Here is a 25,716-nt window from a genome sequence, read left to right as displayed (position 1 = left end):
ACATACAGTTTTGCGGTGAAATTTTGTCAGCAGTGAAAAATGTCTCCATATGTTCTGTTTAGGCAAAAAAAAAGACATGGTTGCACCAGAAAAAAGTGCAGACATCATTAGTCTGTACCCTTTGCTTTCCACATTAACCAATGGAGTCGGAAGCCTCCCCACCTACCCTCTGGTATTTGTAGGAGGGTGCGGAGTCATTATACCACAATGACTCCATTGTCCCCTCATAATGGATGCTCAGAGCAGAATCAAATAATTGCCACTAATGAAACTGTTCTGTTTGCCAACACAATTTAGCAAAATTGCATTTTCTCGCGCCAGATGCACTGGAGTCAATGGGCATTTTTTTCTTGCACTAAATACATTATATTTATAAACCTTTGTGTTTTGGAAGACAGGCTTTTAACTTGTAAAATTGCATAGCAATTGTTTGTTAAGTACTAGGTCTCATAAAATAATTTCTACAATGGTCATTCTCCATTTCAATAGCACCTGAACTGCTTTATAAATACTACTTATACAGTATATGATTTTAATGGTAATCTGTATTTTGTTATCCACTATTCTATGTCAAAAAAATATTAGTAGAGAGCAATATACAAAGTGGGTTTCTTATGTAGCAGTGACTGCCTAACAGGGCTAAAGTTTTAGTTCCTATCTGGTAGCGCTACACCGAATGTTAAGCTTTTTCCCAGCATTAAAACTGGAGCAGGCAGGGACACAGTCCAAAAGTCTGTAGATCTAAAACACTGTAACAATCAATAAACACCAGTAACGTCTCAAAAAACAGAATGGGGTACGTTGTAAACATGCTCCTAAATGGTCTCCTGGGAATCATAAATGTTAGGACTTAATTCGGAATTGCGCGATGAGGTCAGGGGACAGCAGCAAATAAACTCCAGGACTCCGGGTGGTATGTGAATGGAAGTCTATCCTGTTCATTATTGCACTCACTCACTCAGACATTTCAGACAGCAGTGGGTGTTAAATGTCATAGAAGAAAAGTAAAATACCTGAGCGCAAATACAATTATATGAGATGTCTGATGCTCCACAAAATCACAGTGCAACTGACTTAGAACAGCACTTTCTTATATTTATTCAAGATATAAGCTAATCTGATGCTGGATATTTCATGGCTGAACTACAAATTTTACTTGTTAGCTAGTCAGAGCATAGATAAGGGTTTTGGGAATACACAAAAGCTTTAAATACAAGGCATAAATAGGTCTGAGAAAGTTGTCCCTGTACACCAGTGATCCCCAACCAGTGGCTCGGGGGCAACATGTTGCTCCCCAACACCTTGGATGTTGCTCTCAGTGCCCCCAAACCAGGGAGTTATTTTTGAATTCCTGACTTGGGGGCAAGTTTTGGTTGAATAAAAACAAGATTTACTACCAAATAAAGCCCCCTGTAAGCTGATAGTGTGCATAGAGGCTGCCTAATAGCCAATCACAGCCCTTATTTGGCACCTCCATGAACTTTTATGGTGCTTGTGTTGCTCTCCAAGTCTTTTTACATTTGACTGTGGCTCACAAGTAAAAAAGGTTGGGGATCCCTGCTGTACACTATGGCCACATATAACTCCAGAGGAAATCAAGGTTTAGGGGTGCAGATCTGTATGGAAAAATTGCATTTGGATTGTGAATAAAATGAAGTAGAGAGATAGCAGCAGGTGCCATATCCAGAAAACCCCTGGTCATACAGAGCATTCTGGATAACAGGTCCTATACCTGTGTAGTTTAAACCAATTATCAAGACCAATCATGGAGTAGCTTCACTTTCCCTATTTACTCTTTTGAGCTTAAGAAATAATACAAAGAATAGTTTTTTTATAATTAAAACAAAAGGCAATGTATGGTCAGCAACAAAAGATGAGCAGATGGACACTCAAAGGCACCACATAGACAATTCAATTACAAGTAAAAAAAAAGCCCCATAATTTTTGACAAATCTTCAAAAGCCACATTCATTTCGTGCCCATGGGTCAGTTTATTGTTGGCAAAAAGTATGTTTAGCACATGAACTCAAACAGTATAGTTATGTAATACCCCTTTAATAATCACCAATGTAGGTAATTTAGTATATGTTATACCTACATGTCAGTGCTTGGATGGAAATGATGTCATGCCAAATAAAGAAAAAGATCCTGGTTGTCCAGGATGTACTGGTAGTTTTCAAACATACCAAATTATAATCATACAGATATATTTCTAGTTCTCCCATTTCAGCCAGTACTGTACATGAATTAGCAAAGCATATTTTCATCATATGAAATGAATAGATTCTTATGTTCATACAGAATAGTAGTATATTAGTAGAATAATAGAATGTTCTTTGACTCATGCATTCCACGGCATATCATACTGACTTTTTTTCTCTCTCTCTATATATATATGTGTATATATATGAATGCTAATGAATGTATCCTCCTGAAAAACATCTGCCAATCTGCCAATTCAGCTAATAAAGGCCATAACCCTGTGACAGCACAGGTGGCTGTTTTGGATTTACAGTGATGTCCACAGACACTGCCTGCAGCAAGAGCATTGTTACAATGACATATAAAAAGCATTTTATAAGCCCCAATCAAATTGTAAATGTGCTAATATCAGATATCCTGAACATTTACTGCACGCCTTTCTGGCAAAACATCATGAGTTATTGGGTTAAGCTGAAATAAGTTTTAACCCCCATCACCTAACCAGATGACATCCTAGATATAATGCAGTATACAAGGATTCACTTCACCCAGCCCATGGTGCTGCCAAACACAGAAAGTACAGTATTCATTAGGCAAAAAATGTCTCTGTGCTCTGTTTTTGACCATAGAGACTGGCAGAAAGACCATGGCAGGGTGCAAAGCACAGAAAACATGGCTGATTTGCTAGTGTATTTTTGAGGAAACCAAGGGAAAGCTTCAACCCATGCTTTTTGCCAGAAAGCATGGCGATGGTCTGGTGGTCTTACATTACTGCTAAATATTCTGTGTAGCAAAAAAAAAAAAATGAATTTCTATGATTTTAATCTTTACAGGGGAAAGCAGGGAAAAATCTGAAAGAAACTACGCCATCTAAAACCTTTTGAAGGCTTGTAGAATTCAGTGGGCAGCTGCCCTGGTTCCATTTGGAAGATCTTTTGCTTTGTGGTCTTTTTTTCGGATATTTTGAACGCTTCATTTGTGAAAAATATGTGGTTTTCATGTTTTTTCCACATATTTTTGTTTGTGCTTTTTTTAAAAGGCTGTTTTAATAAATCACTTGACATTAACAGTTTTAAAAGAAGTGAGTGTAATTGTGGTTTAAAAAAATACTAAAACAATGAAATTGTTAATAAATGGGCCTCGCCGTATCATTTGAGATTCCTCCATTGTTAGATCTATTTGGTATAGACCATGCTCATCTGGATTTTGATTTTGAATTGAACTAACTTAATATACTGGAGAGAGGTTTAGGGGAGCAAAAGTTAGGAATTTTATTTGGCCTATATGACTGATGCAGCAATGTATAAATATATATATATATATTTTGTCAGTTTCATATGTGTTCAAATCTATGTTGGAATGTAATGTATTGCATGCTGTATACCTTGTTATATTTGTTCAGCAACTCAGCAGTAGCAGCAGCAGCGCTGCGTGTATATTCAATCACGTTGTGCTTGTCTTGGATATGGTGCATGGATTTGTTTGTAATGTTTATGCACAATTTTGATCTTTAACCCATGCACATACACAACTCCAGGTATAATGGTATTTATGGTTGCCAAAGACTCATGCCATTTACTCCTGACAAAGCTGGGCAAAGTGCGCATCTTTCTTTCTTCCCCCCCATGGGGCTACTGCTTGGCCAATAATTTGGGACTTAAATCTGATAATTTTATATATATATATATATATATATATATATATATATATATATATATTGCAACCTGTTCATTGTTCTGTACTAATCCTACCAAATATGGTTATTTGCCTCTTGATCTAAATGTATGACCAGATCTATTTTTTGATGTTTGTTAAACATGGGTGTTATGTTATAAGCACACATGGTCACTCAGCACCATCTAACTAGTTGGTCATGTAATCTTGTGGAGGTGCTAATGGATGGGGAGAGGATTGGTTAATTTTCTTTGTACTTATTGGCATGGTAAATGATACTACTGCATGCTGTCTTTTTTTGTGACAGTAGTTATGTACCCATATGCACAGCATCTTTGAATTGCCTTTAACTATACAAGTGTGGTACTTTTCTCTGTGTGTATTTCTTGCTAAACAGCCACTGAAGGATGGCTTGATATCGCAACAGAAACAGTTTAATGCATGGAAGACAGCAGACTAAGTCTAATGCTAAAATGATCCAGGGCAAAAGTTCCCCTTACCCTTTACTAGTTTATAAATATTGATGTTATTTGGTGCTTCCATTATATTAGCTTGCCCTTACTGTACATATCCAAAGGAATTTCCCTGATGAGTCTGAAAGATGTTCATGAGAAATAGAGATGGATTAAGGGTATCAGATCACTGAGCATATTTTAAAGCAGTATGTATATAGAGAGGGCACTAATGAGAACCTCTGCAAGCATGGGTTTTTTTTTTCTTCCTCTTTTTGTTGCCTCTTCAAGAGTCTTGGGATGATTTTACTGTTACAAAACTGGACCATTGCAGCATCCCGGGGTTCACTTTTTTATTGCTTTTCTTTCGTTTATAATTAAATGGCTCTTTGAGTGTGATTTCAGAGTCTGCGGGAGATCCACGGCTGTATGTGTAATGGATAACTGAAGCACAGCATCTCTGCTGCATTCATGTTTCATTGCCTTTAGCATACTGCAGGAGAATAAAATCTTCTGCCTCTGTTCCACATAAAGATATTCACAGTTTGAATTGAAAGAGAAATAAAATAAAGGGGTTCCACTCCACATCTGATTGCATTTATAGTTTGTGTATTCATAAGGCACAACTTCTCAGCATTGAATCTAACCAGCGACCTCGTACCGTATGTTTTAAGCATCTTGAAGTGAAAACTGTTTCTCCAGTAAAGAGCTATGCTGTAGAAACCTTTCATCTAGAACTATATCAAGTGGAAATAAAACTTTAACCCAATCCTTACAGAAAGAGTGAAGCTACTAATTCTAATCTGCAAAACACTTGAAAAAGTGCCATTGCTTAACAACTTCATTCACAGGATTTTTCTGAAGCTGTATTTGTTTCATTGTCTCATAATATATATAATATGAAACATTTTCATCCTAGGGGTCATTTACCTACACAAAGTGCAATTCTGAGATGCATATTTTTTTTTACCCACAATGCTGTATTTCTCCCCAGAATTCCAGCATCATTTGGTCACCAGGGGGAGTGATGCATGATGCAACTGATTTCCATAGGTTGGGGGGGGTGACTTTTTTTTAGGGAAGGCTAAAGATGGGCCATACACAGACTGACTTAAAGCTAATGTGAGACTTAGTGGATTCGCTGGAGTAAAAATAAACCTCCCAACTACCTCTTGTGGTTCCCACCGACTTCCAAGGACACTGTGCAAAAGAGTGGTTGGGAGTGCATTTTCACCCTAAAATGCTTTGGATGTAGAAGTATTCATGCCTGCACTTCAGTGAGGGGTTTTCTATCCATTTGTGTTTGGGATCAGTTAGCTTAAATGGGTTTTAGAAAGTTTTATAGGGAGAAAGGCAGCAGATATTCAGGCCCTCACATTATAACATGGGCACTGATACACAGCATTGGTTTGTTTCCCAGCTCTGCAGTGTCATGAGGGCTCCACTGTAACTAACACAAACAAATGATAGTGAGAAAAAAGTGCAAAAGAAAAAAAAAAACAAATATATAAAAGCACAATTAGCTTTTTAGGGGGAAAGAGTTAATTTAGGACAGGAACAAGGATGATAGGGGTAATTATAGATGTTAGGTGACAAAAAAACTATTTAATTTCAGCTAGTGATGCAGCCTTTAGAACACTTACCTTTGGAAGTGGGATGAAATCTACAATTGGTGAGGTTCTCAGGTAAAGTTACAGCCTATAGATCGTTCTTATCATTCTTCGTAGATCATTTTTATCATTATCGCTCTTCATTTCTGCAGTGCCTCCGGTTTGTAATATCTCCCCAGCCCTGCCTACATCTGTGTCATGATTGGCCAATTTTACTGTCTGTCAATAGAGCTGTGCTTTGATTGGAGAAGTCACAAAAAGAAAGATCCAATCAGAGCACAGCTGATTACAACAGAACCAATGCTTGCAGGAATGCATGAAGATTTTCTCAATGTTAAAGGTTCCAGAGCAGAGCAGAAATGAAGTGTGTTGTTTTGAATATCCGCCTGTGGTGATTTGCACTTGCACTGAAAATTTCCAGAAGGCAAGATATCTGGCATTTGGTATAAGAGTGATGTGTGCTCCCTATTGTTTTGGCACATCTGTACTGTGCCTATTGATGCAGGTTGCTGTAGGTTCTCTGTATCGATAGGCACAGCAGCACTGCCGGATTTAGAACTGAAGGTAGGCAGTGGCACCAAGAGCAACTATATGGAAGTGCAAGGAGTGCATATTGATGCAAGTACCTTTATCGAATGGGATTTTTTGTGGAATTGACTGCAGGGAATTTTGTAGAACACCTCCATTGTTATCAAAATCCCTAATTATTATGTAAAATTCCCCTTTAAAAAAGTACTTTGTTATGTCAAACAGAGCCTTTTTTCCATAAAGGAGTTGCTGATAACATCCACCATATCCAGTGCCACATCCCACCTAGCCCCAAGCAGCATATGCATAGCATTTACAAAGCTTTACACAATACTGGGTTGTTGATAGTACAGGTGTGGGATCTGCAAACCCATTATCCAGAATGCTCTAAATTATGGAAATGTCTTCCCCTATAGACTCCATTTTAATCAAATAATTAACATTTTTAAAATTGATTTCCCTTTTTTATGAATAATAAAACAGTATCTTGTACTTGATCCCAATTAAGATATAATTAATCCTTATTGGAGGCCAAGCAATCCTATTGGGTTTAAATGATGTTTAAATACTTTTTTTTAGTAGATTTAAGGTATGGTGATCCAAACTAAGGAGGGACCCTGCATCCAGAAAACCCCAGAACCCTAGCATTTAGGTCCTATGCCTGTATAATACTTTGTGTGTACATATCTGGTAATAACAACCAGGGGTACAACTACAGAAATGGTCACCACTATAAATGCCCTGTCTGTTGGGTAAGAAAATAACCAGAAGCATAAAAACTGAATTGTATGTCAATGCAGAAAAATCAGGAAGCAAGAGAAATATATTGCATTCTTTAAACACCCCCAGAGCTATGACCACTGACAAAGGGGCTAAGAAAACAAATCATTTTATCCTACTGAAATTATATTTTACACCTCTCCCTATGCAGCTCAAGCTTTCCGCACTCTCGCTGTCTAACTGGGGACACTGCCAAATCTTGTTAACCCGTCAAATAATTTCAGTGCCTTTGTGTCTGGCCTAGTTACATGGTAATGCTAGTGAAAGTCGCCATATGCAAATATCTGTGGCCTTCAGGGCACACTGTGAGGCTGATATGCTAAAGTGCGCTAGGTTAGATACAGGTCAGAAAACCATTTGAGATTAAGTTTCTTTCCTGCTTATGAATGTAGGTTAAAATCATAATTCAAGAGGCAGAGCCCAGGGAATCTTGTAAAGATCCTTTTTTTACTTTCCCAAAATTCATGTTTTTTGTTCTTATCCTAAAAAAAAGCAAGAAAAAAAAAAAGGAATTTCTTTCCGTAACAGAACATTCTTGTCTTTTTGTTCTTTATAACATACCCAGAATTGAACAATCTGTTTGTATTACAGGTATGGGATCAGTTATCTGGAAACCCATTATACAAAAAGTTCAGAAATGCAGAAAGGCCATTGCCGATAGGCTCCATTTTAATCAAATAATTCAAATTTTTAAAAATGATTCACTTTTTCTCTGTAATAATAAAAAAATAATCCTATTGGGATTAATTGATGTTTTCTAGGAGACTTAAATGAGAAGGCAGGGTAAAAACTAAGTAAGCTTTATCAGAAAGGTACATTTAAATACAGCCATAAACACTCACAGAACTGCTGCTCTGAGTCCTCAGAGAAAACACTACATTTATTTCTTTTTATTCTGTATACATGATCTTCTGTGTCAGACTTCCTGATCTCATTAAAATCCTTCAGGGCAAGAGCCTGCTCAGTTTGCTCCTCTCCCCCCACTTCCTTCTGCTCTCTCCCCCTCCCCTCTCTGCTCAAGCATGACTTTTGATGTGGGGGAACCCTGAAGCTACCTGAAGCTCCCAGGGTTTTCACAGTGGCCTGCATCCATAGACACATCAAACTTACACCTAAAGAATTGGGCACAGGAGTCATATTGACACCCAGCAACAGAAATTCTGATGATTTTCAGCACAAATGTATCATTCACAATTAAACAAATGGTAATCTATATAAAAAAACGGTGACTAGTGCCCAAAAATGTAACTTGCCCTTACAAGGAGCCATTTGTTCTGATTTATCTGGATTATTTCTATAAAAGCACTTTATAGATCACATACTAATTTACTGCTTGAGAAACAGAAGTTCTTAAAGCAGCAAAGGGGGTTATTTGTGGTGAGGGCAGTGAGGTGGTGGAATGGCCTTTCGGGTTGTGATGGCATATTTTATTAATGCCTTTAAAATTGGCTTGTATGATTTCTTGAACAAGCATAATATCCAAAGCTACTGTGATACTACAGTATAATTTACGACTAATATAGATATTGGTATATATAGAGGTATATGTGAGTTTATAGATTTGTTGGTATAGGTGTGTGTATATACAGTATGTGCGCTGGGGTTCATTTGGAGGGGTTGAACTTGATGGACTTTTGTCTTTTTTTCAACCCAAATTAACTATGTAACTTCTGCATGTTTTTAAAGTCAACCAACTGAAAATTCTGTAGTTTTGCAGACATATATTGCCTTCCAAACTAATAAGAATAATCATAAGTGGAATGTGAGCTATTAAAATGGTTGAAATGGTTTGACACAGGTATTGCTTGTTTGGTTTATAGGGGGTATAATAAATAATCTGTACATTAGTGCTTTACAAATAGTTCTTTAGCAAAATGTCAAATGACCCTGAATAAATTGCTCTAATTAATGATTGGTTTTAAAAACACATTATCCTTAATCAGCTATTGTAAGTCTTTTGTTTATGTACAGAAAATTGATCACATTCTGGAGGAAATTCTAAAGTACTTAACTATAGGTATGTTTGTGTTATTGAACTCGTAGGGGATGATTTGTTTAATTTCAGTACAGTCCTGCAACTTGACCTGACTTCCTGCAAAAAAATCTTGGGGTGGGGGCTGATCTGCACCAACAGGCAGGCCTTCCTCAGCCCTGCCCACATACTAAGCCACTATATACAGTATCTATACGTTATATATATTACACACACACACATATATATATATATATATATATATATATATACAGACTGGCACAACTTTGTTGTAGACACATTGCACAGAATACTCCATTCACAACATAATCACAACCTGATTGTTATATATAGCGATGAGTGAATCTGTGTTGTTTCACTTTAATTACTCTTATGACGTTATGAAATGCATTTTCCTCTTTTATTATGCAGGCATTTTCAGTTCTGGCTTTTATTACATTCCACCATGTGTTTCCAGTCTCATTATTGATATAGTTGCGGCATTTAACACTGAAAAGCTGTATCTTTTTTTTTAAAAAAATAAATTAAAGTGTATATACTATACAAGAAAAAGACAGCATGTTGTTTGTTAGAGGGATTGTATAAGCTGTTCATTAATGAGTAACTGTCAGTTAGATCCAGTAGCCTATTAATTTTAAAATACTCTTATACTTTGCCCTAAGATTGTAAGGAGTTTACTTCATGGGCAGGATCCATAAATGTAACTTTCTAAATCACTTTATACCATAAACAGCATAGTGTATGATAAAATTCTAAATTCACTAATGGTACTCTGGCATTTTTATATATTAGGAACCAAGAACCATGTCTAAAGGGGTTATGTAATAAAAGGCACTAATACTGTTTGCCCAAGAGCAGTAACTTATAGCAGCCAATGAGCAGGTAGCATTTACTGGCCATCTGTTTAAAAGCAAACATCTTATTGGTTGCTATGGGTTGCTGCTCCTGGGCAAGCTTAGTGCATTTTATTACATATGGGAGTTAGAGCCTTAAAATTAGCGCTGAAGAAAACGATTGACATGTAAAAATGTATGTTGATGGTTTTATATTTGCTTCTCATAAAGGAGATTATAAACATACACTTCTAGCAACATCTTTACAATAGCAGTTTAAACAATGGGAGCTCTGGCCTGGAACATACAACATCAGTATTAGTCCACCTATGGGATTTAGGCAGATGTTAACCAAAGATTGGTCCCTTTGAGTCAGTCTGTTTTTGAGTTCCAGCCATAAGTTAAAGGAGAAAGAAAGGTAAAAACTAAGTAAGCTTTATCAGAAAGGTCTATGTAAATACAGCCATAAGCACTCACAGAAAGACTGCACTGACTTCTCTGAAAAAAGATTTCTTGTGTCTGTAATTCCTGTGCCAGAGACATGCAGCTTTCTGTTCTCTACTCTTTCCTGCTCCCCCCTCCCTCAAGAATGCTAAGAACTCACTCCTCCCCTTACATAGTTACATAGGGTTAAAAAAAGAGTCCATTAAGTTCAACCCATCCAAGTAAACCCAGCACACACAACCCACACCTACCAATCTATACACTCACATACATAAACTATATATATAACCACTAGTACTAACTGTAGATATTAGTATCACAATAGCCTTGGATATTCTGATTGTTCAAGAACTCATCCAGGCCCCTCTTAAAGGCATTAACAGAATCTGCCATTACCACATCACTAGGAAGGGCATTCCCCAACCTCACTGCCCTCACCGTGAAAAACCACCTACGCTGCTTCAAATGGAAGCTCCGTTCCTCTAATCTAAAGGGGTGACCTCTGGTGCGTTGATTGTTTTTATGGGAAAAAAGAACATCCCCCAACTGCCTATAATCCCCTCTAATGTACTTGTACAGAGTAATCATGTCCCCTCGCAAGCGCCTCTTTTCCAGAGAAAACAACCCCAACCTTGACAGTCTCACCTCATAGTTAACCCTTCCATCCCCTTTACCAGTTTAGTTGCACGTCTCTGCACTCTCTCCAGCTCATTAATATCCTTCTTAAGGACTGGAGCCCAAAACTGCACTGCATACTCAAGGTGAGGCCTTACCAGGGACCTATAAAGGGGCAAAATGATGTTCTCATCCCTTGAGTCAATGCCCTTTTTTATACAAGACAGCACTTTATTTGCTTTAGTAGCCACAGAATGACACTGCCTGGAATTAGACAACTTGTTATCTACAAAAACCCCTAGATCCTTCTCCATTAAGGATACCCCCAACAAACTACCATTCAGTAGATAGTTCGTGTTTATATTATTTCTACCAAAGTGCATAACTTTGCACTTATCAACATTGAACCTCATTTTCCAGATTGCTGCCCAGTTTTCCAATTTTTTCAAATCGCTCTGCAAAGCATAGCGATTGCTGAGATCCCTTAGGTATGTGGATCTGAGCCAATCAGCAGGAAGCGGACTCGTAGTCTTACTAACTGAGCATGTTCAGTTTGGTCTGTATGTCTGTGCAGGAGTGAGGCATTATGGGAACTTTCTTTACACAGCTCAGCGTTTTTTCTTCCTGTTTGGCTTCAGATCTTCTGAAAAGGTGAAATATGGGGAGACTTAAGGCACTATTGAGACAACTGAAGGTATGCCTGCAGCTGTTCTCACATTAAGACTTAAGTTACAGATGTGATTGGCAATGCACACAACTGGACAATAGATACTGGATAGTGCTGGTTATTAGAGTCATATAGTTTCTTAGGTGGATCACCTTGCACGTCATAACTGCATTATTTCAATAGGTTGCTTGGCCAGAACCGTGATAGAAAGATAACTGGAAAAACAGAAGCCCTTTTCAATCTTAGCTGTATTCATTTAAATAAGCCAGGTAATATATGTAAAACTAGCAGTGACATTTTCATAGCAGAAGGACTCATACGGCCCTTTAAAATGTCTGTGGAAAAGAGCAAAATCATTTCTTTTAATGTAAATATGAAAGAAGCACTGTGGCAGGAAACGTCTGAACAAATATTAGAAATGACACACAGTGTAACTGCATTTTATTTTTCATTGGATTTGGTGACATAGTTTTGATTATTCTGTAGCACAGAACCTTAACACCCATAGAATGTTCCTCTTAAAATTGTTTTGTGCTCAATTTCGAGGATTTGGACATAACCAGGCATTTCATTAGAAAGAAGAATAATGTGTATCACTGCAGCAAATCTGCTTTTCTTTCTTCTGGTTTTTATTCTGTATTTGCAAGTATAGTGTACTTACAGGCATAGCAACTGCAACTATGGTGATTGTCACCAAGGGTGTCAACCTAACAAGGACAATTGCTACGCTGAGGATAGGCTCATAAATAATACACTCTGAGCATGTATAATGGGCAGTTTCATCTCATGGTTCTGATTATTTCTTAATTTTTGTTCATTAAGATAAATTATTACTGGAAAAAAAATATTTCTCAAAACTAATCATGTTTGAAGGTGTCCTGAGAGTGCACAGGAAGTTCAGATGAGTCTAGTTTTCCCACTATGTGACAAGGAATAACGTTTGTATAAGATACCTAATTATTTTAAGAGACCTCATTTGCTATTAGTGGCCACAGCACTAGCTGCAAAATCACCTGCCATGTACAGTATATGTTATACTGTTATACAGACAATAAAGTGGTATGTACATGGAACTGTATGTGCTTTTGCTTCCATAAAGTTCTAGGGCCCGTGGTGCATATGGCTTGCCTGCATGATACCCTGTATATGTAACTTGCACATCTTTGCATTTATAAACAGGCACAATATTTGGGCTCATGTTGCTGATAGCTTGTGCCTTATTGCGTGCACAAAATTTTGCTTTTAAGTTCTGCATTGTATTGTAAATAAAAATAAGCATGGTCAAGTGTTCCCAGTTTTCTTTGCACTTGACATCTACATGCCACATACTGTATAACAGGGTCATATGCTGGGAAATAGTACAACATTTCATATGTGCAATTGGCATTGGCATTACTGACAATTACCTTGACAAACCTTGGGAACTTTCTGATTGCTCCCAGCCTACACACTGTACATATGACACAGTCTCCTATTACACTATGATCCAGCTAGCCAGTGCGCCCTAAGTTACTCTCCTAGTTGGTGCCCTCTTTACTGTTTTCTTATTTATTTTATTGGTGTCTTTCTTCTGTTTTACTTTCTAAGCTTACAATTCTTGGTGGCTGTCCCTTTCTGTCCCCAATATGGCCCAATTCCCTGATACTCTAATATTTCTTTTACAACTAAGGGTTATATACTTTTTTTTTTGCGATTCTCTTTATACAAAATCCACAAGATTTTACTATATTGATGGGGGTTATTTTTACGTGTTTATAAGTGGGTGACGTTTGGAATTTGTTAAGTCACTTATGCTCGTCGTTGTTTGAATTTCACGCCAGTTGTAGTATTTATGGCTTACTTTCACCCTGATATTTAACTTTGAGAAAGGCTGAAGCTTCAGCCGAAACGTTAGTTCACCACTTCAATAAAGTATTTTGAAATTATTCTTAAGTCCTGAGCGAGCGGCTTCTTCGATATCTATCTATCTATATCTATATACTGTATATATATTATATATATATATATATATAATATACTGTACAATATACAGCAACAAGAGGTCCTCTGCACTCACCCATTATTAATATATACAGGACATTAAGACATTCTGTGCATTAAGCTACCATATATTCTGTTTATATATTACAATATATTCAAGACATGCACGGTCTGGCCAGTCTTACACTCACTTTCATCTTATTCAAGAAGAGAATTCTAAAGCTTCAATATACAGTTAACACAGGAACATTTGTTTTACCTGCAACATATGTATGACACTAGGCCATCCCTTATGGGGCTCACCAACTGGCCAAGTCCATAAAGATTTTTTTTTTTTTTTTTTAAATTCCGCATGGATCAGATCTCCAGTTGGACTCCCCCTTATTGTTTTTCTTTTAGTGATGCATTCCCCTGCTCACCTTCATATCATAAGTGACACTCAATCTAATGTAGAACAGAACACATATTATATACACATATTATATAGGTAGCAGGTCAGATAACTCTTTGGTGAAACACGTTAATACACTGCATATGTCTCAGCTTCACATTATAGTGCTATCTTGCCTAGATGAAATGTCCTTTTGTACATAAGAGTTACCCAATAATTACCCCCTTCAAGATGCTTCTTTCCAGCTTTGTTACATTTGAGTGTGAAGCACATTCTACTGTAACCAGTGTGCAACGAATAACTATTTTGGTTCCAGTCAGTTATATATCTGTCTGTTAGATCGGCAGAATTTTGAATTATTATGAGCATTAATATTGTTCTTTTGTGTCAAATAACTATTTTGTAAGTATTTCCCTTGATTGCCTTCATGATAATGGCTTTTAGCCTTCCCTTTGCTCTTTGTGCTATTGTTCTAATCACGCCACAATATAACATATACTGTATAGAAAATTGGGAATTTCTCCGCATTTTGTGCCCTCTTTAGCTACTGCCTGCACAACACTGACCCAGTAACATTGTGATTACTCTCTGTCTGCTGTCTTCTCCTTAGACAGTTCTTCAGTTGTGAAGGTCAGAAAGTTGTTCGTGAAACGAATAGCTAATTCTCATCATAAGCTATGCGTCTGTTTCTCTGACTGCTGCACAACTCATGTTTTTTTAACAAGAGAGGCAACCCAACACAGTAAAATAGATTTTTTAAATATTAATTTGACATTGAAGTCTCACAGAGGCAAGGGGCTTACATCACACACTGCTCAGAGGAGGCAAATGAAACCAAGAACCAGCGGAGAGTTCCTGTGTGTGAATATTATTCCAATACATTTTAATTAAAGATAAATATTCAGCGAAGCACATCCCCTCCTGATTTTCTTGCTTACTATGTCTTTATTGATTACTCCATCTTCCAGACAACTGTCAAGGAAATGGAAGGCTGTTACACTTCCTAACTGCACCCTTAAGACTTTCAGAATAACCCAGTGATAGACACCTTTCCAAGCATGGGAAGGGCATGTAGAATAATTGCATATGAAGGGCATTCAAAGTGCATTTGTGATAACTTTGCTCGGAGGGGAAACGCTATGCATTTGGGAGCCTGGAAATAAATTTGGGGACGGAATGCTCTTTTCAGACATGAAATAAAGTTGCTGTAAAGTTAAATTGAAGCACAAATCAGTGGAGCAGAAAATATTGAGGACATGGCTAAGACGGCAAAAATGGCACCTATAATCAGAACCTTTGCATTTGTTTTCTCTAACATTTCAATCTAATAGTTTTACATTTACTGTACGTTTAAAAATTTATCTACTGTAATCGGCACTTAGCTACAAAATGACAACAGTATTCAAATAAAACTTTTTTTTTTTTTAAATCCCCTCCAATGAGCATATTACAGAAATACGCTATTATGAAGAGCACGTTAATCTGCTCTAGACTTTCTCGAGAGTCTGCTTTTTCCCTAATAAGACGACCTACTGTGGTTTCCAATGAAACGCCAACTGAATAGTATGAATAGAGCAAAAATCATTTTTAAGGATTTGAAAAGAAAGCTCCTCAATTCTATAAGTCATTTGTAAGAAAAATCAAATTGTTCACATCTATTTAAGCGCTAATGTTTCCATGAATGTTGAGATGGAAACCGAAGTAAAGGGGGAAAAAAAGCTTTTTTTTTTTTTTTTTTTTTTTTTTAAAGGAAAAATGAATCTCTTCCTAGGACTGACAGCTGCATAAATTATATCATTATAGACACTGTTAACAAAAGGTTAATGGGCATTTAAAGAAAAATATGTGAATGGCTGGAATACACCTCTCACTGTATGAGTGCCAGGAGATATCTGTAAAAAGAGCATTAGATTGGGATATTATATGACTAAGGATTGCATAAGGAAAATGTAAATACTCATCTTTTGTAATTAAATGTCTACTTTTATGCTCTGCCTTCCTTATAGGGGTTGTTAACTTTAAGTTAACTTTTAGTATGTTACAGAATTGTTAATTCTAAGCAACTTTTTAATTGCACTTTGTTTTTTCTTTAGTATTTGGATAATTGCCTCCTCTCCCTTTTATTGTTACTTTTTATTACTTATCTTTCTATTCAGGTGTCTCCTGTTAATATTCCAGTCTCAAGGCCTGGTTGTTAGAGTTATTTGGACCCCGGCAACCAGATTGCTGTTGAAATATTAAACTTGAGAGCTGCTACATAAAAGCTAAAACATTTTAAAACTACACATCATATTTTTACATCATACTGAAAGTTAATTTAAAAGTGAACAACCTCTGTAATTTTGAGAGCATTAGGCACTAACACTATAGGCTATGCCCATTTGGCTATTGCTTCATAGCTGTAAACTACAGTATACAAATAAAGACCCCCCCCCCCACTGTTTGCCCAGGTGCAGTAACTAGAGATGTAGCGAACTGTTCGCCGGCGAACTAATTCACGCGAACATCGGGTGTTCGCAAGTCCGCAAATTCGCGAACTTTTGGCGATGTTCGCCATTTTGGGTTCGCCGCGGTTTTTTTTGGCGTTTTTTTACAAAGTATTTTTCAGAGAAATTTTTGCTTGATCCCCCTCCTGCATGCCACTGTCCAGGTCGTGGCACCCTTTAAACAACTTTAAAATCAGTTTTCTGGCCAGAAATGGCTTTTCTAGGTTTTAAAGTTCGCCTTCCCATTGAAGTCTATGGGGTTCGCAAAGTTTGCGAATATTTGCGAGTTTTGCCGAAAGTCCGCGAACGGGTCCGCGAACATTTTTGGCGATGTTCGCTACATCCCTAGCAGTAACACATAGAAACCAATAAAATGTTTGCTTTTAAACAGATGACCAGTAAATACTTCCTGCTGATTGGTTGTTATGGGTTACTGTACTTGTGTACTTTAGAAACCACTGAAAAAAGAATTGCTACCACCTACAAGTGTAGACCATTCACGGAAAAAATTTTGCCGGGAATCCATGCCTGCCATGACTACCGCCTTTCAATGTCAGAGAGAAATAGCATTTCAGATATAACAGCTCATTCCACCACAACAGGTTTCTTATACAGTATATTATAAAGAAGTCACATGCTTTACATTAACCAGATAATAACAAAGGATTGGGTTCTACTGAGTACCACAGCTTTTAGTTACCGTAGGACCATTTGTCAATCAACGAAAATGACCATTTTAAGTGTGATATCATCTAGTTAAAGCTAGGAAAACTGTGGGTGCTACTGTACCTGCTTGGCCCTGCAGACAACTGGACAATGGACACATTTTAATGGTAAAAATGAAAATTTTCAAACCTTCCCCATTGGGTTTCTAACCAATGTCAGATTAAAAATCGCTAGATGTGTGATCGTTCAGTGGCCACTAACCTTACTATAATTTAATGGATTCGTCAGATTGCACTAAAATTGGTTGTTAGGGAGAGAAAAATCTTAACATGTATCGCAGCTTTAGTTTGTCCTGACAGATCTAGTATTACATATAAATATTATGAAGAATTAGGATTGATTGAGAGAAGTAAAGACACCAATTATTCAAATAAAATAAACTTGGAATGTAATTTATAGGTTACAGTTATATGTTGATATATGAGAAAATAGGACGGCCCGCAGTGCAGGGAGGAGGGCAGTGACAGGGCTAGGAGTAAGTAGGAAGTTATGCAATAGGTAAGGAGAAGAGACACGGGCGCAGCGCACAGGAGAATCAGCGCCATTTCGCAAGACCGGAGCAGCGTCCCTTCCATCCGCCCTATAGGAGAGGTCATAATAGTGACAGGTGGGGACTCACTTGGGTCCAGAAATATTTTATATACAGCGGGCGGTAGAATGCTTGCCTGGGGGCCTATGCCCATGGATTGTTACAGCTGAATAGCCAACTGGTGCAGAAGCAGTCTCTTGTCGGGCATGGGTCCCACAAGAGGGGTGACAAGTTGATTACCTGGTTCTCACTTGCACATCTGCCCCCTACAGGGTTGGGTGGCCGGCATACCAGGTAGCCAAGGAAGGAGTATAGCAGTGGTTTTTGGGCAAGCATTCCTTGAATATGGTTCTTTTCTCAGTTGAAAAAACATATTGGTTGATAAGTTAATACATTGATGATGTTAGTGTAAATGTATTTAATCTGTAATTAAACCTGTGACCTTCTCTATCTGAAAACCGGGATGTCATTATTTGTGTCTTGGGGAAAGGGTTCCAGGAACGGATATACGCATTAAGTAACCGTAAGGGTAAGTTGGTGGTTATCCTTCCTGTGGAAACTTGACACTGCCCTTGTCAACAGCCATCTACTATGCATCCTTGCAGTGATGTGTTAAGATGCTAAGAAAAGCAAAGCATCAAAGCTTTTAATGGCTTCTTTACCCATTCTGTTCTACAGAAGCAGCTCTGCAGTATTTATATACCACAGCTAACTAATCATGTTCTACAAGGAAAATGTAAAATATTAAAAAACACCAGAAAGAAGTCATTAGATTTACTGAGCCTTATCCTGTCCAGAACTATTGGGAATATCAATGCCATGATGTCAGAGCGTATAAGGACGTTTTCTAGATCACAAGAGCAGTTTTTTAGTATCTAATTTGTTTTATTTTTTATTCTGTTATCTACCATCTACCAACATCTGTATAAAGATCTGTGCAGTATAATCCAAATGTATATATTTTTGTATTTACTTTTGCTTTAGTAGTTAAATATCTACCTGTACTTACATTATCCATACAAAAGATTAAGAAGACAAATTATTTTTATAACTGTATATTAAAAGACACATACTAACAGCAATTTACTTAAAGACAGTCGGAAGGTATATATCACAGGTCAGTATCATTGTAGCATTATATATGTGTATTCTAACAGCTGGTTCCTAGGAAAACTAAGCTTGCCATTCTATTTAGGAATGATTATGCAGCTCTGATCTGACTCTCATTCTCTCAGACATTTGTCTACCAATGGGCTCTACCTATCCGATATGCCTTGCACTGGTGTAACTATAAAGGAAACTGACCCCAATGTCATGGGGAGCCTGGGGGTCAGGGGGGCCCAGCTGCAGGGTTAGCCTTCTCTATAGTTGTAAAGAAATCCCTCCTCCCCAGCTGGGCTTTAGTTACACTTTCATCAGGACTATATTTTCGCCAGGTTTGATCTGTCAAGTGCCATTGAGTCCTATGGAAGGCTTCAATGCCAGGACTGTTTTCGTGACGTTTACAAACTTTTCAGCCCAAAAATACTTCAAATTTATATTATGTTGAGTTTCAAGGTTTAAAAAAAACACATATTTTAGTAAATGTGCCCCTAATTATAACCTAAGTATAAGATCTTGTAAGTGTATTTAAATAAACCATTACCCTCTATATGTGATAAAAGGCACAACATTTGTCCAGGAGCAGCAACAGGATATTTGCTTTTTAATAGGTGACCAGTAGATGCTTATTTCTGATTGGTGATAAGAACTGTAGTGAACTTTGCAACTTAAATGACAAAACTGCCCAAGAACCCTTCCAATGTAGGGGATGAAGTCGGCAATTAGCATTTAGAGTAGGTTCCCTGCAGGGATTTTATTTACAAAAAGTTCACCTGGTCATTGGCTGAGCCTCTCTAATAGTGAGAGCAAGCATAAGGCTGAGCCTCTGATTGGATGAGCCGCTCTAATAGTGAGAGCAAGTATAAGGCTGAGCCTCTCTAATAGTGAGAGCAAGCATTAGGTTGAGCCTCTCATTGGCTGAGCCTCTCTATAGTGAGAGCAAGCATTAGGGAGATGCAGTAATGTAATATGGCAAGGCTACAAGGGTTAACCGTTACATGATACATAACTATAAAGGCACATAGAAAACAACTACAGGAAGGTTACACAGCACCAGCATTTCCTAGGAATCTATTTGCTACAGCAAGCTAGCATCACAGTAAATAACAAGCACTGAAGGGCTTTGATTCAAGAATGGAAGGCTATAATAAGATTTCTGTCAGGGCCCCTAGAATTTAAATGTAGAAGTGTTGTTTTGTAATTATGCCATGTAGTTGTTTAATCCCTTTGCTGTGCTGAAAGCTGATTGATATCTGAAATATTTAATCATGCATATGGTGTTTATTCCTGCTTTGTTGTCATTTGCAGCAACGCAGATACAGATGATGAGCCCCTGTGTGCAGAAGAAATTGATTACAACACTGAAAGCTTTTCAGATGAGGAGGCCGCGTGCTCAGATTCGGAGATGAACAGCAAGGAGAAATTTTCAGACAATGGTTATGACACAGCAAGGGCCGGCGCACAAAGCTCTAATGTGCAAACGCAACATTGCTCTTCGAAAAGCAAAGATGCAATGACAAAATCCCTCGCCAAGACATCAAAGCAACATGGCTGTTGTCCAGAGGCCGGCACGTCTCACTACGAGCAGGGATATGACTGCACCAGCAAGCAGCAAATGGGACGCTGTCTATATTAGGAGATATTTTACACACACATTAATATAGTGCTTGTCTCTCTGTGCTGCATTTAAAATACATTTGCAATGAACAGATTAGACAGGGGGCTGTTAGGAGGAGGTGAGTGAATTGCTAGTGTGAGACTTAATATGTATGAATCAGGCGCTTGGGAATGCTGTGCTTGTGTTGTGAGATGGATTCACACCTGAATCACTATTACTACAAGGTGTATTCCTTACCATAATCAATCCCGGCCTGTACAAAATGTAAAAAAAAGAAAAAAAATGAATGAATGAATTGATACTGATTCTCGGATTCTTAAATTGAATTTTGAGTTTACTGTATAATATGTATATTTAAGACTGTCATGGCAAAACACATTAGGGCTCGCCCTGTGCAAAGTGCGCAACTGTACACAAATTTGCATTATCCCTCCCTGTAAAAACACTCCTTTAGAGCACAGTGTTTATTTTAGCACACCACAGATTAGTGCTTTAAAAGTACTTCAGTAGCTTCTCTTGCAGATACAAACAAGGCAACGGTTTGGGCCTCATTGGGCCCTTTATCATGTATAGACCAGTGGTGCCATTGAAGCACTTTTGAAGCACTATTTTCTGTAGTTGTGGCGTGCTACAGCGCTCATTGCTCTTTATATACTATGTGACCTGTGGCAGTTTGTGTCAGCTCACAGTCTAGCACCCTACTCACAGTCTAGCACCCTACTCACAGTCTAGCAGCCTACTCACAGTCTAGCAGCCTACTCACAGTCTAGCACCCTACTCACAGTCTAGCACCTTACTCACAGTCTAGCACCTTACTCACAGTCTAGCAGCCTACTCACAGTCTAGCAGCCTACTCACAGTCTAGCAGCCAACTCACAGTCTAGCAGCCAACTCACAGTCTAACAGCCTACTCACAGTCTAACAGCCTACTCACAGTCTAGCAGCCTACTCACAGTCTAACAGCCTACTCACAGTCTAGCACCCTACTCACAGTCTAGCACCCTACTCACAGTCTAACAGCCTACTCACAAAAGAGTTCTTCAAGTATAGCCCAGTGGTGCCATTAAAACACTTTTGAAGCACTAATTTCTGTAGTAATGGTGTGATACAGCATACTTTGCCCTTGATATACTATTTGACCAGTGGCAGTTTGTGTCAGCTCACAGTCTAGCAGCTACTCACAGTCTAGCAGCTACTCACAGTCTAGCAGCTACTCACAGTCTAGCAGCCTACTCACAGTCTAGCAGCCTACTCACAGTCTAGCAGCCTACTCACAGTCTAGCAGCCTACTCACAGTCTAGCAGCTACTCACAGTCTAGCAGCCTACTCACAGTCTAGCAGCTACTCACAGTCTAGCAGCTACTCACAGTCTAGCAGCTACTCACAGTCTAGCAGCTACTCACAGTCTAGCAGCCTACTCACAGTCTAGCAGCTACTCACAGTCTAGCAGCCTACTCACAGTCTAGCAGCCTACTCACAGCCTAGCAGCCTACTCACAGCCTAGCAGCTACTCACAGTCTAGCAGCCTACTCACAGTCTAGCAGCCTACTCACAGTCTAGCAGCCTACTCACAGTCTAGCAGCTACTCACAGTCTAGCAGCTACTCACAGTCTAGCAGCCTACTCACAGTCTAGCAGGCTACTCAGTCTAGCAGCCTACTCGCAGTCTAGCAGCCTACTCGCAGCCTAGCAGCCTACTCGCAGTCTAGCAGCCTACTCGCAGTCTAGAAGCCTAGTCACAGTCTAGCAGCCTAGTCACAGTCTAGCAGTCTACTCGCAGTCTAGAAGCCTAGTCACAGTCTAGCAGCCTAGTCACAGTCTAGCAGCTACTCACAGTCTAGCAGCTACTCACAGTCTAGCAGCTACTCACAGTCTAGCAGCTACTCACAGTCTAGCAGCCTACTCAGTCTAGCAGCCTACTCACAGTCTAGCAGCCTACTCGCAGTCTAGCAGCCTACTCGCAGTCTAGCAGCCTACTCGCAGTCTAGCAGCCTAGTCACAGTCTAGCAGCCTAGTCACAGTCTAGCAGCTACTCACAGTCTAGCAGCTACTCACAGTCTAGCAGCTACTCACAGTCTAGCAGCTACTCACAGTCTAGCAGCTACTCACAGTCTAGCAGCCTACTCAGTCTAGCAGCCTACTCACAGCCTAGCAGCCTACTCACAGCCTAGCAGCCTACTCACAGCCTAGCAGACTACTCACAGCCTAGCAGACTACTCACAGTCTAGCAGCTACTTGCAAAAGGTTGAGCAGTATATCAACTTCTCCATACTTGCACTTTGTGCAAAAATACTGGTTGCTTCCGATTTTCTGAATAAGGTGCAAGGTGCAAAGTACATGGCAGTGGCAGTGTAAGGGACTTCCATGCTTCCTTTGCATGCTGTACCTACCCAAGCATTTCACTTGCACCTAATAAACCACATGCTTTCACTGCTTCTGGTATCTAATGCACTGGCACATCTCAAATGAAGCCCCTGATCTCACTCTAGCAAACCACCCCCCCTCACTCCACCAAACCTGGGTGCAACAGGACTGATTAAGTAACACAGACTGCACAATGTACTTACCAATTGCAAGCAATGAGCTCTGATCTGAATACTAAATTTAGAAATTGAAAGCAAAGTCCTAAATGGTTGCGAGGGCAATTTAGCACGTGTAAATAAAGATCCGGTTTACCAAAGCAGTTACATTGGTAAATTGCAAACAAGTTGCTTTGCTGGCTCTTTAGAAGGCTCCTGTTATTACTCTGAAATTCTGGGTAAAAGGTTTCACTGAGAGGAAAAAAATGCAATTTGCATACACTTAGCACTTGCATTACAAAATGAGCCCTATTAAATGAAATGTTAATGAATAATATGCTGTAGGCCATGGCAGAATTAATTCTCTTGTTTCTGTTGTTTCTGAGCTACTGACTGACCTCTAATTTACTTTTTCATTAACAATAACTCTGTAATATATTTGATAAAGCGGCACCCCCCTTCAATTAATTCCGCAACCAAAGAATTCAGCAAACAATACCTGTTTGTTATAGGAAATAAGTAACATGACAATTAGACTTCTTTATTTTACTTATTGAGTCTGACTGCGCTGATGCAATACTCCCTGCTGATTCTCAGGAACTGATGGTGAATCCATGGAGTCTGGAGGGGACTGAGTATCTAAATCAATGTATAAATGATTCAATTCCTGATGATTTTTAGCAAGAATTACATCAAACATACAAATTTGTTTTTCTGTGCAAAAAAAACAACCAAACAGCAAGTCATATTCTGAATCAATGGAATTTAGAATAATAAAATTGTAAAACTGAATAGGAGAATTTAATATTTAAAATCATTTAAAAATGTATGTTTAACAATAATGAGTCAGAAGTGTCTAAATATATTTGCTTAATAAATATAATTGTGTTTAATAATCATGGGTTGCTACTAGAGATGAGTTTTATAGTTCTATTTCTATGTAATTTGCAATAGGTGGATTCTGTATTGTGCAACTGCTTATTTTTATTTCTCTTCGTTAATTTGATCAAACCAGTCATGGATTTGGAAAACCCAACAGAACTCAACCCTTGCTTTATTGAAAGAATTCTTTTATTTGTTAGGGAATGTAATATTTTGTGGGAGGGAATGGTATAAATGTTTATTTTAAACTAGTCCTATACAGGTATGGGACCCATTATCCAGAATGCTCGGGACCTGGGGTTTTCCAGATAAGGGGTCTTTCTGTAATTTGGATCTCCATACCTTAAGTCTACTAAAAAAAATCATTTAAAAATTAAATAAACCCAGTAGTAGTGTTCTGCATCCAAAAAGGATTAATTGTATCTTACTTGACATCAAGTAGAAGGTATTATTCTATTATCAAAGAAAAATAAGAAATCATTTTTAAAAATCAGAATTATTGCTTATAATTCAGTCAATGGGAGATGGCCTTCCTGTAATTCTGAACTTTCTGGATAATGGGTTTCTGGATAATGGATTCCATACCTGTACCTTGGTTTATTAAAAGTGTGTGAGCTAGTGTATGCCCCATTTCATAATTTTAGAATGTAAGCTCTTGTGAACAGGGCCCTCCCCCTACTGTCTCCTACCAATATCCAACTGTAACGGTTGATATCTTTTGGAAAAATGTTTGTCTGTATATGTTAACTGTTCTGGTTTTTTATTTGTATTCCTTTATTTTGTAAAGCCCTGCATGAAATGATGGTACTATATAAATAATAATAATACATTCAGAAAGGGAGGCGTACCAATTAACTCTTTCCCTGATACTAGGTTATCAGTAGAGGAAATATTACCCACTATCTTCCAATAACTGTGCTGCCTTTGAGACTAAGGAAAACAGAATTTAAAGGGGCTGTTCACCTTTAAATTAACTTTGAGTATGATGCAGAAAGTGCTATTCTGAGAATTTGCAATTGGTCTTAATTTTTTATTATGTGCATTTTTTTTAATCATTGAGCTTTTGATTCAGTATTTCTTCAGTTTGTAATTATGGCGGCTATTTGGTTGCTGGGGTCCAATTTAACCCATTAACCAGCCAGTGGTATTGAAAGAGAGACTGGAATATGAATCAATGGGGGCCTACATAGAATGATAAGTAATAAAAAAGAACAATAACAATAAAATTGTAGGCTCACAGAGCAATGATTTCTTTGGCTGCTGGGGTCAGTGACTCCCATTTGAAAGACGGAAAGAGTCAGAAAAACATGGCAAATAATTCAAAAACTATAAAAATGCTAAGAATAGACCATTCTATAAAGTACTAGTTAAGGTGAACCATCCCTTTAAGTTAAGTATTAATCAAGATTTTACCTCCTGTCTCTACAGACAGCACAAGCAGAGTATATGAGGCAGTGTAGTATGGCTAACCCTTCCCCACGTGTATCTCCATTCAGTCTAAAGCCTTTAGCAGTCTTGACTATGGTGGTGTTTTGGAATTTGGTCCAAATGGACCCTATTTCTCTGGCCATAAGGCTGACACCTGTTTGAGTAGGTGTTAAAGCAGGGGTGGGCAAACTTTTTGGCTCAGGGGCCACATTGACTTACAGACGGCCCGGGCCGGACCAGCGCTACGCCCAGGGCCGCC

The 25,716-nt window shown here is 38.4% G+C and overlaps 1 protein-coding gene across 1 annotated transcript in view; it reads left to right on the top strand.

Moving 5' to 3' along the window:
- The window catches only part of agbl1 (ATP/GTP binding protein-like 1), a 247,638-nt gene extending 223,247 nt beyond the window's left edge, over positions 1 to 24,391 (top strand). The window contains exon 23 of the mRNA XM_002933316.4: positions 20,320 to 24,391. Within this exon, the coding sequence (XP_002933362.2) occupies positions 20,320 to 20,647 (328 nt within the window). The 3' untranslated portion in view covers positions 20,648 to 24,391. The remainder of the gene's footprint in view (positions 1 to 20,319) is intronic.
- The last annotated feature ends 1,325 nt before the right edge of the window (positions 24,392 to 25,716 follow it).

This window comes from Xenopus tropicalis, chromosome 3, assembly GCF_000004195.4.
Source record: "Xenopus tropicalis strain Nigerian chromosome 3, UCB_Xtro_10.0, whole genome shotgun sequence".
NCBI classification, from domain to species: Eukaryota; Metazoa; Chordata; class Amphibia; order Anura; family Pipidae; genus Xenopus; species Xenopus tropicalis.
This window is presented reverse-complemented; position numbering and strand designations above follow the sequence as displayed.